At 31.7% G+C, this 18,159-nt stretch overlaps 1 protein-coding gene across 1 annotated transcript in view; it reads right to left on the bottom strand.

Moving 5' to 3' along the window:
* Nucleotides 1-13,549: 13,549 nt before the first annotated feature.
* The window catches only part of LOC123669697 (probable dual specificity protein kinase madd-3), a 66,359-nt gene continuing 61,749 nt past the window's right edge, over nt 13,550-18,159 (bottom strand). Inside the window, exon 10 of the mRNA XM_045603288.1 lies at nt 13,550-13,739. Coding sequence (XP_045459244.1) covers nt 13,550-13,739 — 190 coding nt within the window. The remainder of the gene's footprint in view (nt 13,740-18,159) is intronic.

Genomic DNA, 18,159 nt, shown 5'->3' with positions numbered 1-18,159 from the left:
CAACTTTTCAAAATATAATTTTCTGTAATTCATTTATGCAACTGAATAATAAAAGCAATACAAATAAATCGAAATATAAACGTTTCAATATCATTTAAACTAGAAACAGTCAAATGAGATGTCCGTTTCTCTGATATAATCATTATAACGATCTCATTGTGAATGTCAACGTATGCGAAAGTAAAAATTTAGTTACCGCTGCTAACCATACTATTTTTTTTTATTCTTTATTTATGACCTGCTTTTTTTAGTGTAAATGTTTTCGTTTGCTTTTTTTACGGCACGGTTACGGCATTATAGAATATAGCCACCCCCTCTCTTCCTCTCTTCTCTATAAATTAAGAGGTGACTAAGGGATAACACAGTTCCACTACCACCTTGGAACTTATAAACCTGACCGATGGCGGGGTAACCATCCAACGGCTGGCTTTGCAAGGCCGCAAGCAACACAAGCCGAAGACGGGCAGCAGCGTCTTCGGTGCGACAAAGCCAGGCCTGCGGTCACCAACCCACAGATACAGAATGCTCATTATATTGAAAACGGTAGAAATTTTTCGGTATATTCGGCAAAATATAAACTGCTAACCTGTTTATAATTTTAGAAAATCTAACTTGTGGAAGTTATAAGTTTGATAGCACATAGCATGGGCGTACCCAGATTTTTTTATGGATGGGGCTAAAAAATAAATGTAAAAACTCGATAAGTAGTAGACAATTTAAATGTTTTACTATCTAAACTACTTTAATAGTAGCTAGAGGAGGTTTTGGATAAATTAACGTGAAAAATCTTCATTCAGATCTAAAATATCTAATATTAGCTACGAGTCTGGGTGAGGAAAGGGCCCCCCCATCTTGCCCCACTGTTATACGCACATAGGTATACAATTTTCAATGTAATCTTATATTTAGTCTGCGTAGTCCAAAACTATGTTATTCTCTCAACATACGCTTAAACTTAATGATGCATTTGTATCGTGTGCCAATTTTCTCGACGATGATGTAACGTTCACTAATAATACTACTAATATATACTCGTATAACGTATCAGCACAGCTATCAGTGTAACAAGTGAAATGATGCGTTGTCTGTGTTACAAGTACATCTGACCTACTACCTGATACGTTTCAAATGAGATTGTAGCTTATAATTGAGACACTTTAATTGGTTGTCAAGTTTAGCGGTTAATTATCTTCCACTTATAGACTTAATACTTGGGACTTGTTTCGTAAGTTGCTGGTAAAGTTATCTGCTACATAAGTTATTGGTAAACAGCAGGAGGTATCACCTCATAGGGTCTGTTTCTCCTTAACTTATAAGCTACAGTTTTTGGATTTACCGGTAGCCAATAAAAATATCTGACAGGTGAATTGTAGTTTAATGATGAGGAGAAATATCTTAAAGATGTTTTATCTGTTTTACGCTAGACAACTTTATTAACAAACGGTGAAATAATTTCTAGTGGTACTGATTTATACGTGGACTACCAATGAACAACAATTTTCAGATCATATACGCTGAGCATTCGTATTTAGTTTGGTTTAAGACAATTTTCGAAAACGTTTAAATAATTTGATTTCTTAATATACGATCACACTTTATTCTATAACTACTTATAATCTGTTTAGAAAATAAGAAAAAAAAAACAATGACCATTTCAATGATATATTCAATCACTTTAACATAACCTAAAAATCAACAATAGTTTATTAAACATTATATATATTTACAATTCACAACTTAATAATTAAATATTTACAGATAGTTTTGGTACAAATCATGTCCGCGTGGAATTGTGCCAAGAATGCTGGCAGCGTTTCCCCGTTGAATCGATATGCCGATTCTCTGGGCAAAAAATTCATTATCCAAAAATCCTACCTCGATTACGGAATTATTATTACGGAACTACCATCGTAGATTAGAAGATGTTACTCAAGTTGAGATTTTTGTTATCTTAAAAATATTGTATTACAAGAAAGATTTAAAAAAAAAAAACGGAATAAATATACCGACAGACAGAAAAAGAATAGTTCTAACCATACTTGTTCTCACAAGTTTACGCCGAAAATAACGTGAACTCATGTGATTTGCCCATAGTCACCACGCTGGGCAGGCGGGTTGGTGACCGCAGTACTGGCTTTGTCGCACCGAAGACGCTGCTGCCCGTCTTCAGCCTGTGTATTTCAAAGCCAGCAGTTGGATGGTTACCCCGCCACTGGTCGGCTTTTTAAGTTCCGAGGTGGTAGCGGAACTGTGTTATCCCTTAGTCGTCTCTTACGACACCCACGGGAAGCGAGGGGGTGGCTATATTCTTTAGTACCGTAGCCACACAGTACATTTCTATGTCCAGCAGTGGACTGTATAGGCTGTAATGATGATACTTGTTCTGTCTTTTATTACTCTCATAATTATTACATATTTGCGTCATCATAATTATTGCATTTTGGCGGTTGCAGATTCCCCCTAGGCAAACATTTCTATTGGCCATACAGATGTTTGCCGTGGTCTGGACATTTGTGCTTGTGTATTGTGTGTACCTATTTCCGAACCCCCGACACAGGAAAATCCTACTGGGAGCCGTTGAGTGTGAACCGTTTATTTATTAATTATTACATATTGTAGTATAATTTTTTTCTGAAATATTCCTAGCTCCTATTCATCATCATATCTTTTATATTTACACATCGATCACTTACGATTTTGTTATTGTATAGATATTTCAACATTATTCTATCAAACTATACATGGATATGTGAAATAATTACTAAATAAGCTCTCACAAACTCGAGTGAACCGAGTACTAATGCACATTAAATATTGCAGTCATTCGTATTGTGGTTACATAATTATTTTATAAGGTAAATCATAAGCACTCTATTCGGATTGTAAATAGATAATGTTCATTGGATTATTTTACTTTTATTGATGCAATTAAAAGTTAAATTATTCAAAGACGATTCAAAACCAATTTCGAAACCAAAATTGTTTACCAAATACAAAATTGGCAATCGAAAATCGGAATGTCGGTTCTATTGAATCAGTATAAACTCATCAGTTACCTAGATTATATAAATTGAATGAAAAATAGACTTAATCATTCTTCAAATTACATAGAATTACATAGAAAAAAAAAACGAATTCAATTACATCGACGAGTAATACAGCGTAGATGGACGAAAAAAGCGTCAAGTAAAAACGCATTATTAGATATAACTCGAAAAGTAATTGTTAGATCTCAAATAAATTTAAATGGGACCGATTGAAACACACCACCTTTCGATTAAAAAAAAATTGTCGAAATTGGTCCACTCGGTCAAAAGTTCTGATATAACATACATTTAAAAAAAAGAACAGTCGAATTGAGAACCTCCTCCTTTTTTGGAAGTCGGTTAAAAACTAGGTCGGCAAACAAGCGTACGGCTTACCTGATGCTAAGCGATCACCATAGCTTATAAACGTGTGCAACACCACAAGCATCACAAACGCGTCGCCGACTCTATCTCCACTTCACCCCAGGAGCTCTGGTTATCTTACTAACCAACAGGAACACAACAATGCTTGAAAACAGTGTTTTTTAGCTGCGATATTCTGTAAGGTCGAGGTAATACCCCAGTCTGGCCACTCCATATATGTTTAGTTGCTTAAACCATTTACAGATTAAAATAACTTTAATGTATATAAAAGAATATCAAGATAGCTTCCTTATGTAAGATCATCTTATATATAAAACTACTAATAAATATAATAAAATACTATTCAAACGTCAATTATATATTTCAAAGGCTTTCATAACACCAACGAGGTTACAAAACACCATATTGAATATAAAAAGTACTGCCTTACTTAATCCTAGTACGTCAAGTGCTGGTCATTTTGACTGTCACCTACTGTTACTCACCACACTGTTACATTATAAATACGACATGATGGATTGCCGTTAGTCAAGGCCGGAGACATCCTCAATTATGGTAGTATTTTTATGCAATATTTTATATGTCACGCGTATTAATATTAGTAAAATTTTCTGCTCTACGTTTATTTACTTATTTGGGAAACAAAAAACTTAATACACATAAAAATTAAATATAAGCAACAATAACGTGTGGCTACGGCATCAAAGAATATAGCCACCCCTATCGACCCGTGGGTGTCGTAAGAGACGACTAAGGGATAACGCAGTTCCACTACCACCTTGGAACTTTAAAAGCCGACCGATGGCGGGATAGCCATCTAACTGCTGGCTTTGAAATACACAGTTAGTCTTAGGTGCGACAAAGCTAGCCCTGCAGTCACTAACGGGCCTGTCCAGCGTGGTGACTATGGGCAACACACATAAGTTCGCGCCATTTTTGGCGCGAACTTGTGGAAGCCTATGTTCAGCAGTGGACTGCAATAGGCTGAAATGATGATAATGATGATCATGAACAATAACATTTCATAAATTAGCAATGTTTCCATCATTTTTTTTTTTAATATTATTATTTTACTTAGCAGTTAAAAATTAAAGCAATTCAAAAAATACAAATACGTTACCAATAAAAAATATTAATTAACAAAAAACAAAGTACTAGGCATCAATGTATATGAATAAAATAATAAAAATTAAACGAATTACTAACGATTAAACTTTAAAAAAGAAAGCGATAGTGATAGAAATGGGAAAAAACCGTAAGAAAATCGAAAAACCTTAGAAACTGGTAGTAGTAAAAAACAAAAGTAAATAATTCAACACAAAACAAAATATTTAATACAATAATTAAGACACTAAAAATAAAATTTACGATTTAGAGGTCATAATACCTAAAGCTATTAAAAAAAATATTAAGTAAATGTTTTAAACGATGTTGCCATCACTACATGGTATAAAACAAAGTCGCTTCCCGCTGTCTGTATGCTTAGATCTTTAAAACTACGCAACGGATTTTGATGCGGTTTTCTTTTGTAAATAGAGTGATTCCAGAGGAAGGTTCTTACTATGTATAATACATGCATAATATAGTAAAGGAACACTGATACTGTTTTAGAGATTTCTAATTTGATGTCGTAAATAAACACATTTTTTTTGCGCATGTAATATATTTATTTTATTTTATTTTGTATTTTATATTTAGTATCAGCATTGAACTCGTGCGAAGCTGGGGTGGGTCGCAAGTCTATAATAATATTACAAAGCTGAAGTTTATTTAAACGCGCTAATTTCAGGAATTACTGGTTCGATTTTTTTTTTTTTTTTTTTTTTTTTGTATGGGATAATCTATTTACCGAGCCCAAAGGCTAGAAATTTAATAGTTTAGTACATTTTTTCCTCAAAATTAGGGCAGGCGAAACCGCGGAGCGCAGCTAATCGTATTATAAAGCGGAGAAAGACATTGACATACTTACTTCAGTTTTTGAATTGCTCTTTGTATTAAAACTGATGCATTTACATGACACTTGTCTTCAGAAATTAACTTAAAAACTGCTCATATTATTTCGAAATAGCGGTACCTACTGTTAGAAGCATATTTAGCTTGTATAAGTAATTAATATTATTTAAAAAAAAAACATCTTTTGCGTCTCTGACCTATATTTGTGTAGAAATAAGATGTTTATCATGTTCTGGAAGTTTGTGATTGTGTGTTGGGTCTTTATCAGTCCCCGACACCGTATTCACACTTATTTTCTTGTATTTAGTTGTAATCAACAAAAATAAAGCATCTTTTTCGCAGTTAACAATTATATGTATATATTTAAAGATTTATGTCTTGGTCTGCACGTTTGTGCTTGTATGTTGAACTGGTTTTTAATTTATTTCTAATATTTTAAGCGTCTTTCATACATAATTTTGTTTAGTTGTAATTATGGCACAAAAGCGCGGCAATTTTTATGAAAAAATCGCGACCTGTTCTTTACACTACACAATTGAAACAAAGCTCATTATACTCAGTAAATTTTCGCTACAATCTTATTTGAATTCCGTTTCACAAAATGTAAATTGTGCATTATTCGTATAGGTGCTTAAGTTCGCTGAGAATATTTATTTATTATTTATTGAGGTAATAGAGTCGCTTTGGATGTTAGCGAACTATGTATGTTCGGAGAATTACTTAAGTAAAAAAAATATTATTCGTTGACGCCATGTTAGTTGCTGGCTTCGTAGTTTAGTCCCTACAGCCAAAACCGATGTTTATCTGGGCATTTTTGATTTCGTTGTGCGTTCCGAACTCTGTACTAACTGCAGATAACAAATATTTGTATAAGCCATCCAAATGTTTGTCGTGATTTAGGCGTTTGTGCTTGTTTGTTGTGGGTGTCTAGACTTCTCACACAGGATTCAAATAATACAAGGGGCCGTTGAGTGTAGTGTTTATAACTATTAATGTTATAATTTAAACTATATATTTAAAAGTAAAACTTAATATTTATTTAGCATGTGAGTTGGTAATTATTTTAAAATATTGGACACTCAAGGTAGCAAACAACAAAAAGACTAAGGGTGTTTAACTAGTTATGAATAACGCTATTCGACGGATTAGTTTCCGACGGTAAATGTTTTTGATTCCTTATTCTTTTTTACCATCGAATTCTACTACTATATTTATGAGATATTATGTTGTAGTTTATTGATTGAGGAGAGACAAATCCTACTGGCCTATTCTACTTCCCGCTGTCAAAGTATATTTGTAACGTCATCCGTCAAATAGTGTTATCCTTAACTGGTAAAACAGGCCCTTAATGTCATATTTTAACTTGTACATAATTTTGATGAACATTTGATTTTATTTGATTTTAAGATAAATTTAAGCAAATAGAAATTATAGCAGACTCCGAAAAAAATACTATAAAAGACATTTCTTAACTCTCAGCAATTTAGTTTCGTAACGCTAGCTCCGTAGATTCCTAGAACCCACTCAGCGTTTGGAAATATGGTTTGTAAATAAGTCGACTGCGAATTATACATCTAGTTACTTAAGCTGTTAAAGCATTTTAAAGTGTCTCATAAATGTAAAGAAAATTGCATACAATATTTAAATATAGTTGTTATTTTGTAAAGCCCATTAACTGAGTAGACCATTTACCTAGGAAGGCTACAGGCAATTTTTTTCCTCAAATTAACGCGAATGAAACCGCGTGACACAGCTATTATACGAGTAATTAACAGTGAAGCTACCACCAACTCTGAATGTAGATTCTGCAGAAAATGCTATTATTCCAAAAAAAATTCAGGATAGAATAATGTACTATAGGCACTATAGGTACTTACTAAAAATCTATCACATCACATCAGCATATCGAAGCCCACTGCTGGCCTTCCCATGCAACCCCCACCGGTGATCTATACGTAGATCATCAGTCCAGCGGTTGTCAAACGCAGTGAGAGCGTCCCACACCACGTTTGCCAATACGCGGTCTCCACTCCAGAACACGTCCGCTTCAAAGGCCATCGATCCTGCGTCACAGATGACCCGCTCAATGCCACTTCAACTTGCTTATTCTACAGGCTATGTCGGTTACTTTTGTGCTCTTGCGGATAGTCTCATTTCTGATCCTGTCTTTAACAGAGACCCCAAGTATAGCCTGTTCTATTGCACGTTCAATATAATAGAAAATAAATAATAAGAAATATAGAAAGAATAATAGAAAATTATGTTTAATTTTTCGATATTATGTTTAGTTCAATGTATTCATGAAAACAAAATGGTGGCAGCCAAAAGTTCATCGGATCAGCTGATTCCACATAAAAAACATGTTCTACATAAGGCTTAAATATATATAATGTGTACATCATAAATATTTAATTTCATGCTTAAAAAGTGCTCAAGTGCAAACTTGTGACCTTTCGAGTTTCGATGTCAAATCATTACTGTGTCATGAAATAATGAACATGTTAATCGCATGTAACAGGACAGCATAACTTAAGACGTGCACACGCAAAGATTATATATTCAACATTGATTACCTTAGTACGCTTGGGTTAAAGATTACACCTTAATAATACTGCTTTCAAGCAGTGTCGTGTCCCTTTTTTGAGTAAGGTGACCAGAGTTCCTGTGGGTATTGGAGGTAGGATCTGCATGCGACAGTAATCGCTTACCATCAATTGAGCCGTACGCTTGTTTGCTGACCTAATTATATAAGGCAAAAAAAAACTTTCAAAGAAGAAAACGAAAATACAGAATACATTTGGAAGAATTTTAATACCCATTACACTTAAACGAAACAATCGCTTATTGTACAATGTATAATTATATAATGATATACATTAGTTATAACAACCCTTTTTCTATGTCTATTTAATTTCATAAATTAAAGAAAACGCATACACTACTTCAGGCGCACACCCATTACTGAAAGGGACATTTTATTTATCATAAAAATTATGTAACATAAAACCATATTTAATCTGTTCCGTGTTTATGTTATCTGTGATTTTTTTATAATCTATATTTTATATGCCTCTGTAATATAATGCTACCGTCAGGAATTGAAAAAATATATTTTGAAAATAATACAAATCAATTTTCAATTAAATAACCCGGACCTCATCTATACTAATAACCATAAACATATGTACATGTTTCACATTGCAATAAATATGTAAACAATTAATACTTGCAGTAATTCAAATAATTCTAGTTCGCAAAGATGACAAATTATTTTATCGTTAAAATAATACAAAATACCAAGAATTTTAAATAAAATTTATCAACTTTAATACATGTTGGGTTAGTGTGGCAAATAAATACTATTCACTCAGAAGTTTTTTGTTTTAAAACATTTATTTGAATGAGCCGCTTCATTCTTGATATAAGTACTGAATTACTTCGATAAGAAAAGTAAACAAAACATTATTGACATAAAACTGCTAAATTCCGTAATGTCTTTCATAAATCAAATACAACAAACACATAATTATTAGTAAAAAAAATGTTGGTTACACTAATAATAGTAATAATAATACACTTTATTGTACACCAAAAACAGAAATATTCGGTACATAGCAAAGAAAGAAAGACTTTAACAAATTATCATTAGGTACAAAGGGCGGCCTTATCGCTTAAAAGCGATCTCTTCTCTCTTAGTGCTACAGATTATTTTAATTTCTTGTAAGTAGGCCGTTTTTTATTCATTTCATTTATTTTTATAAAAATTAAATGGCACAATGGAACTTAACTACTAATATTACATAGTCCGTTAATCCGGGGATATATTATGTATTATATATTTTTTACTATAATATAATTATAACCTACACAAACTATAAAATTTCAATCCAGAATCCCATATAGTAGAACATGCCATCCATGTTTTTGTTAAGCCAATTAAAACATCAAAATCGTTTGTAATACCTACGAGTACTCATCTATAGGGATTGAAGTACTGTTAAATTTAAAACGATGACCAAATAACCTTGTCAAAGTTATTTTATTGATATTTGTACATCAAATTATCGATATTGATACTTGAAAATAAATAAATGTCAAAAATATTACTTAGACCATAAACGGTCATCAGTAAACAACTTAAACATATTTCTTCATTCTCCAAAGTTGGGTAACGAATATCCTTTCACAAAAAGCCTAATCTGTTCGACTAACATTAGCCTCTATGGTCTGTGATATAAGGCGTAATTAATAATGTTATTCCAAAGCGATTGAAAGTACCCAGTCCAGTTTCAGTAATGTACGATACGCCTCGCTAAAACCCGTTTTTAATCGGACCGATATATTTACCAGAAAGTTAACAATACCGTAAACACATCGATAATATAATATATATTTTAAACACAATTCATAAATGCAAATATATATTATTTTGCAACTGAATAACAAAAGAAAAATGACGTAAAATGTACAAGAGAAAAAAATAATTACATGTGTGAAAGCGGTTTTTATCTCTAAAAAACGATCTCTTCCAGATAATTTTTCGGAAAAGAATAACACAGTGTAATATTAGGATTGAAAAATATATTCTTAACGACGCTGATAAAACCGTCAGTGCTTTCTTGACAGTATAAAATAAATATTTCGACATATCTCCAAGAAATGATATGTCAACTATATTAATTGTAGGTAGAAAAGCTTGGTTGATTAAATTGCTTCGTTACTAAATACATTTTAATAAAATTAAGATATTTTAGTTGTATCTTCTCCATTGGACATTGGCGAAATCATCTGTGCTTGTTTGGCACTGTTGGAAGCCATTAATCTGAATGAATGAATGAATGATTTTAGTTGTATGGGCAATAGTACAACTAACTATATATTATGCCATTAACGAAATGTTTTTCCCTTAAAACAGAAACGTATTTCGAAGTAAAACTTCCTCACGCACGCTTGACTTGACTTGACTTGACTTGGGAGTAAGCTGGAGAATGCGTGACGAGAGCGTTACGAAAAGTGTGATCGGACGAGGCGAACGGAAGTTGAGAGGTAGATATAATTTAGTTAAGACAGAAAGAGAGAGAGTGTTACGAAATGTATTTCGTAAGTTTTACTTCGTCGTGTGATCTAAAGCACACTCGTTTTTTTTTCTTTTTTTTTTAAATAAATGATTGTAATAAAAAAAAAGACAAATCAGTCCGATATAATGTAAACGGGTTTCTCTGCTACAAGAACAACAAATATTACAATTAAACAGTTAGGCTTTGCCTAGAACGTTCTATATAGTATATACAATTGTAACTAAACATATACTGATACCATGTATAATTGATAAGTCACGTAACGTTTCATATATATTTTTAATTAGTATTGCCATGATTGCGCTAAAAATTAATTTATTTGAAAATAACGAAGTTAAACTATAGTTATTCATAACGTCATTTTTCTTCATTTGAAAATGAAGTTTAAATGATTAAAAAATTCAATTATTAAATGTTAAATTAAAAGATATAAGAATATTGGCATTAATAGAAAAGGTATTTGAATAATAATTATCACTAATTTTACTGTTAGTCTGTCAAATAACGTAACTTAGTTTATTAATCTTATTAATCAACGCGGTACACAAATTGTAGTTTGAAGTCTTTAGTCATATTAAGAAATTTTAAAGGAAAATGCATAAAAATTGATTAAAATAGTAGTTTTTTTTTCTGTGTAAATGACGGGGTTGACAACTGTTTCTAGTCCCGTGACTATCAAAGGTCATTAAACTTTACGCATAATTTGACAATCCGTGCCTTATCAAGTATACTTTCAGATATTTTTCGTACCACACAAATTACAATTATCTAATTTAAACAATTTCTTCTAATCACAAATCGAATATTTCGTTTGGTCTCAAGAGATCACATGTGACTATTATGACTTTGAGATCATAAAGAATTCGTATCAAACGCTATATTGAAAATGCTCAAACATTAAATCATTAAGATATTTCGTAAGGACACAAACAGGAATAAACTGTTTTTTTTTTTGTTTATATAAATTAAACAAGAACTTTTTTACTTCTTTGCAAAATAAAAAAGTTGAATCGATTTTGTTATAAGCGGGTTTCCTTTATCATAATGATTATGATGAGATATTAAGACAAGGGGTTGAAGAAAGTTACTCTTTTCCTATTAAACTAAGTTTAATAACTTGATTTTTTATAATGTACTAAGGTGGCCGAAGTGCCGTAGCGGAGGGAGGGGCAATGGTGGCATCATGCCCCGGGCGCTACTCAAAAAGGGGCGCCAAATGGTACGCAAAACAAAAAATAGCTGGACATATTTTACGGTTTTGGAATGGGGGGCGCTAAAATGGTATTGTGCCCCGGGCGCTAGTTAAGCTCGCTACGCCATTGGGTGGCCAACAAGTACACAGTTCGCTTGATCGTAGCCGTTATGGCTATGGTCACCTGCAACACCAGAAGCATCGCAAGAGCTTACTGCTGTCGACTCTAGTTTTATCGTGATGCCCACTGCATTACCATGACAGGTAAGGAGGACTACCACCTGAGCTTGGATGAATGAATTTCTTACGTTTAATAGTAATATAATTTTCAATACCAAACAATATATTAGAATAAATTACATTAAACTTAATACTATATCTTGGCAATTCAGAGCTAACGAAATTAATATATATAATTACATTTTGAGACCTTAGAACTATGTTTAAGAAATATGTTGTATTGTCTATCTATTTATCTAGGATTACAAAAACTACGCGGTCACACAGACATAGACCTAGACACTTATTATAAGTACTATTATAGCCAGACACTAAAATCTCTAGTTGGAAATACACAGCTATATAACTCAACAAATATTTACAAAATTCATTTCCAAACACCATTAGATAAATCGGCGACTACTTTATCAAGAGCTTTAATGTTGTTTGTCGTGTTTACAGAATTAAAAAATAAATAAAGGTCAAATTATCGCAAAAAAATACGTCTACAGATGAGCAAAATTAGGCATTTAATTTAAATGACTCTTCACGTAATCTTGATAGAACACAAAATGTGAATTTTACATACATTTTTCTATATACTTATTAATATCTAGTTACGAGTTAAGAATATAGGTTTCAGTTTAAATTCCTTTACTCTTTTATATTTGAAACATAAAAAAGTCGAAGATGCACATCTTTTTTTTTCCATATCAAATTCGCGAATGAATTTTATCCTGAAACCTAAGTTATTCGTGATATGAAGAGCAGACGTATACCTTCTTGTACTATAAATCAGTCGATTTTTATCTAACATGATTTAATAAATTGATATTAAATGGATAAGTCGATTCACTTAAAGCCTTAAAATTAATTAAAAAAAAAAAAAGCGCAAAACAAAGTCTACATAATTCTAAATAATCTATTAAAAAATTAAATTCGAGAGGCAACATTTGGCACTAATGTTACACTAAACGTTCTCCAAATCACAAAAGGAATAGCACTTAGCATCTAACTTAGAAATACCGATAAACGCGCTAGCCACATTTAGATAGTTACAAAACTGGTCTAACAGACTAAAATATTGCATAATGTAGGTAGTCGGTACGTTGAGATAGTAATAAGTAGCGCAGAACAGATGACCTATACAGCGTTGCAGAACAACGATATCTGATAAGTATAGGAAGAGAAAGCATCCCACACTTGCTTAACACACAGATGAAGAACGAAACATCGTAACTATTACTTTTATTTTGATTATTTTCTTTATCTACCTTGAGCAACGTTTTTTGAGTAATACATACGAGATCTTTATAGATACGTCCTTTCATGATTTCAAGTCGTGTTTGAAATGCTTTATCGCTAAAATGTTTAGCAACATCAATTCTTTATAAATGATTGAGACCATAGTTTCTTTCTATTATATCACATTGTAACATTTATAAATATTTACGCTTCAATTAAATTAACGAAACCAAAAGTAGGATAATATTTTCGTTTACATATTTCCTTTGATTTAAATTATGAGATCATCTTACAATATATGTCTTCACATCTAAGCGAAAAAAATGACTAAATTAATATTAATAGTACAGCCAAAGTAATTATATTCTTAAACAAATTGAACTACAAAGCAGAAGATCAAAAATCAAAGGCTAGAGACCGCCGGAGCCGACTCTATCTCATCTTTCCTTAGGTCACGCTCTCCCCAACATGGCGGCGACGTCACCAGCTGACTGGGAGTGAAGGAGAGCAGTCCTCGTTGGTCGTGGGGGTGGTAGCCGAGGTAGTGCCAGAACTCCAGATGGCGTCGATCCCAGAGGACAGCCAGTCACGAATTCGTGGCGCGTTGCTTCCGTAGGAGTTATGCGACGTTTTGGATCCCATCTGGAACAAATATTAATGATCAGAAATGAATTAAAACCTTTTTTATTAACCGACTTCAAAAAAAGGAGGTTACTCAATTCGACCATATATATATATATACCATGTACCATGATAAGGAAACCAGGATCTGATGATGGAATCCCAGAGAAATCGAGGGAAACACTCGAAAATCTGCATAACTTTTTACTGAGTGTACCGATTTTGATGATTTTTAATTTAATCCGATATAATATAGCCGATTAATAAAGATGTTTATCACGTGCTCACATTTAAATTTCTTCTACATCTGATTACAACTTTTGGAGTTATCTTTGATAATGCGTATTTACTTGACAATTTTTTTGTCTACCTACGTTGTATTACTTGTCGATATAATTGAAATTGGTTTTTCTTCGTTTGCCTGCAAACACAATTATTTCAGTTTTAAGTTTTTTTTTTTTAAGTAAGCTGCCAGTGTATTAACAAATTGCCAATGTTATTACGAAATATAAATCCTTTCTAGAGCTCGGTGTGCATAATGATTTTAAATCCAAGCTGTAGTTATTACATTTTGTAATTAACAAATAATATAAAGCTGTTGAATTTATTTATCAGTTTTTTTATGGACATACAAAGGTATCTATGTTAACTAATATTGATATCTGTCCAAATATTGATTTAAAATAAAACTCATTATTTATCATACAATCATTAAAGTGTAAAACTTGCACAATTAAAAAACCGATAAATATTAATTTAAATAGTAAATAAACATATTAAACCGGTATTAGTTATCCGATAATTATACATTTTTTCATTATTGTACATTTTAACATTAAGCTTTAAACGTTTACAAAAAATGTAAGGAAGTCTTGAAAATATAAGAAGACTGCAAATAGCTGTAATAGCTATAATGTAACACATGAATACAAAAGAAAACTTTAACCTGAGGTTACCACATACCCATACAATCATTTTACTAATAACCAAGTTACTTAAATCGTTAATTAGAGTATGTATAACTAAAAGTACCAAAATTTAATTTTTCGCTATATAAAATAATTAATACTCGGTTGATTATTGTTATATATTTTATGATACTAAGCTATACTAGCTGCTGCCTGCGACATCGTCTGCGTGAACGCTATACAGCACCAAAAATACCTACGATTATACCTTTTAAAATAACATTCATTTACCCGTTTCTTCTTTACATTTCATATCTACAGAAAGTGCAGTAACAGAGGGAGACTGTGGTTGTTAACATAATAACAAGAACATTTAAATATGCGTCGTTAGATTATACGTTGTTACAGAATGCATTGAAGAAATAAAGGTTCACTGCTCGTTCCCCGTAGGTGATAGCGCGATAATTTGTAGCCTATACGTGGACCCGACTTCTTAAAAATATTCGTGCCAAATTTGAAGTAAATCCGTCCAGTACTTGTTGAGTTTATCGCGGACATACATACAGACAAACGGAAAAACAGAAAAAAAATTCTAAAAACTATATTTTTGGCTTCGGTATCGATTGTAAGTACCCCAAGTATTCTTTTAAAAAATATTCAATGTAGGTACAGTTTTGACTTTCCTACCATTTTATTATATGTATAGATATCCATTTATGATATATATCCATTTAATATCCTATGACAAAAACTATTCACCGATTTTTATGATTTCTGTGTGTTATTAATAATTATTAAATATCAATTATTAATGTGTAGGCTGCGCTTTTTATATTATCGTAAAGATAAACCAGTGTGCTAACTTAAGCTTAACCGTATATGCGTTTTGCGAACTTACGTTTTGCCATAGAGTTTATTAGAATTTGAAAAGACTTATTTTACAAAATAGATATTTAAAGTAACAAAAATATATAAAACGCTAAATAACTGATAGGGATTGGAAAAATTAGTTAACCTTGAACACAGCCACACAAAAACATACTGTTATAACAATTCTTGTTTAAAATTTACACTATAAATAAGGCAATAAAGATGTATATGCGATTTATTTCTCATAATTCCAGCGATTTATTCCACTTCTATTTCGAAAGATAACACTATCTGTAGCTCTTTGATAAAATAAGAAATATATCAATCGATACTCGTTGTAACGAGAGACAGCAGAAGCCGGCTGATTTACGTAGCATTAAATTTTGTACAAAAATAAATGATAATAAATAAATATCTTATAACACACACACACGGTCGTCTGTTCCTATGGTAAGCAACTTAATGCTTGTGTTACAGGTAACAGCCGGATGTTATAATTTTTTTTTTGATAAATATATATAGAAATAATATATGTATAAATATATAAATACAAATATTATATTACACCCAGACTCAGGCGGGAATCGAACCCGCAACCCGCGGCACAGAAAGCAGGGCCACTACAAACTACGCCAACGGGCTAGGCAACATACACATGTACCATAAATTTTTGTACATACATACACATGTGGCATAAAGAAAAAAATAAACAATTGAAGCTTTATTCGCCACGCTAAAAACAAAAATATAAAACGCGTTAAATAATTTATTTTTAATTTTCTTCACCGCCTTGAAGTAAAAAAAAATTGGAACAGACAGATTTTTAGCTTACTTTTTAGCTTATGAGCTATCTTGGTTCACTAATGCCCTGTTGGACCTTGATATTTAAAAAAACGAGTGTGCTTTAGACCAATGCACTGTGTTTTAGATATTCCAAACGTAACTGGCTATGACAGAAAGAAAGAAAATGTGTGCTCCATCTACCGATCACACTGTTCGTAACGCTCTCGTTACGCATTCACCAGCTTACTCACCAAGTCAAGCGTACGTAAAGAAGTTTTACAACAAAAACAATCCATTTGTCTTATTAACCGTTCATAAGCCAAGCGAGACGTTTCTTGAAAATCGGATTTACTCTATCCTTCAAATCGTAAGATATTTCCACAAATGACGATTCAACCATCATTGGCCTTAATCCGTCTATCGCAAACGATTTAGACAGTGTCAGAAAGACACTGTGTTGCCTAGGACACTCTTCAGGAAAAACGCATAGTTGACAGTTATTATTGAACAACCAAATCAAATTCAAAAACCACCGTACGTATCTAAGACTACTAAGCTCAACGTTGCAAGTGACAGGCCATATACTGACCAGACTCCATCTAGATCAAGGCGATTGTCTACGAATAAATGCTGTAAATCTAGATTTAAATTCATTTAATACAAAATTCATAATCCTGTCGAACAGATCTAGAAACGTTTAACTAAAATAAGTTATTTAGGTCAACCATTTGTGCTATGTTGTAATCATGATTTGTGATCATATTTAGTTAGGTACTTATATTCAATTGTAATTATTAACATGGTGGTATGAATTCCGCCTGCATAGTTAACATCTAATGTAATTAATGATAAATTATAAAATATGATTAAAAAAAATATAGGTTTAGTAAAGCTGTCATGCAGGCCGTATGACTGAATTTATAAAGATTTATTAAGCAATGTTACGAAGAATTTAAAGAGTAACTGCTATTATCTGCCGTTGTTGGCAGAATCTATATTCAGAATTGGTGATAGCTTCGCTTCAGCCTGTAATATCCCACTACTGGGCATAGGGAAAATTTTAAATAAATTATAATTGTTATTATTATTATTATTTAATTTTAATTTTGATTTAAGTTTTGATTGTAGTTGTGATTTTAGTTTTGATATTTGATTATGATTTTAATTTTGAATTTATATTGAATACAGTGATAATTTAGGACAATTTATTAAATTGACATATTTTTATTTTTATTTGAATTAAATTGAGTAAGTCATTATTTTAAGCTTTTAATTGATTGAATTTTACTTTTTAATTTAGTTGAAATTGTCATTTAAATTTAGTATTGATTGAATTTCGATTTTAGTTTTAATTTACATTGAATTTTAATATTAATTTTTGTTTGGTTTTTGATTTTAATTGCAGTTTAGATAGAATTTTAGTATTGATTCTGTTTTTAATGTTAAATATTGTAATTTGGTTGAATTTTAGCATTTGTTTTAGTTTTTAATTTTAAATATTGTATAATATTGATTGAATTTTGGTATTGAATTCGGTGATGATTTTAAATTTCGGTATTAATTGAATTTTAGTTAATTGATGATGATTTTAATTTTAGTGTTGTTTAATTGGATTTTTTGATTTAGTATAATTTGTTTTGTCACAATTATTGAAACTAACATAGTTAAGGAAAAAAAATGTAACTAACAAAATATGGACTACGTCTGAAATAAATTATTATTATTATTATTATTATTATTATTATAAGCCTCTTTCCCCGTGTAGGAGAAGGATCAGAGCTTAATCCACCTCGCTGCTCCAATGCGGGTTGGCGGATATATTCCCTACTATGAGTAACGATCACTATCAGGTGTACATGATAACAACCAGTACCAACGGC

The sequence above is a fragment of the Melitaea cinxia genome, chromosome 3, assembly GCF_905220565.1.
Source record: "Melitaea cinxia chromosome 3, ilMelCinx1.1, whole genome shotgun sequence".
Lineage (NCBI taxonomy): Eukaryota > Metazoa > Arthropoda > Insecta > Lepidoptera > Nymphalidae > Melitaea > Melitaea cinxia.
The sequence above is the reverse complement of the archived record's forward strand: the minus strand, read 5'-3'. Positions and strand labels throughout refer to the sequence as shown.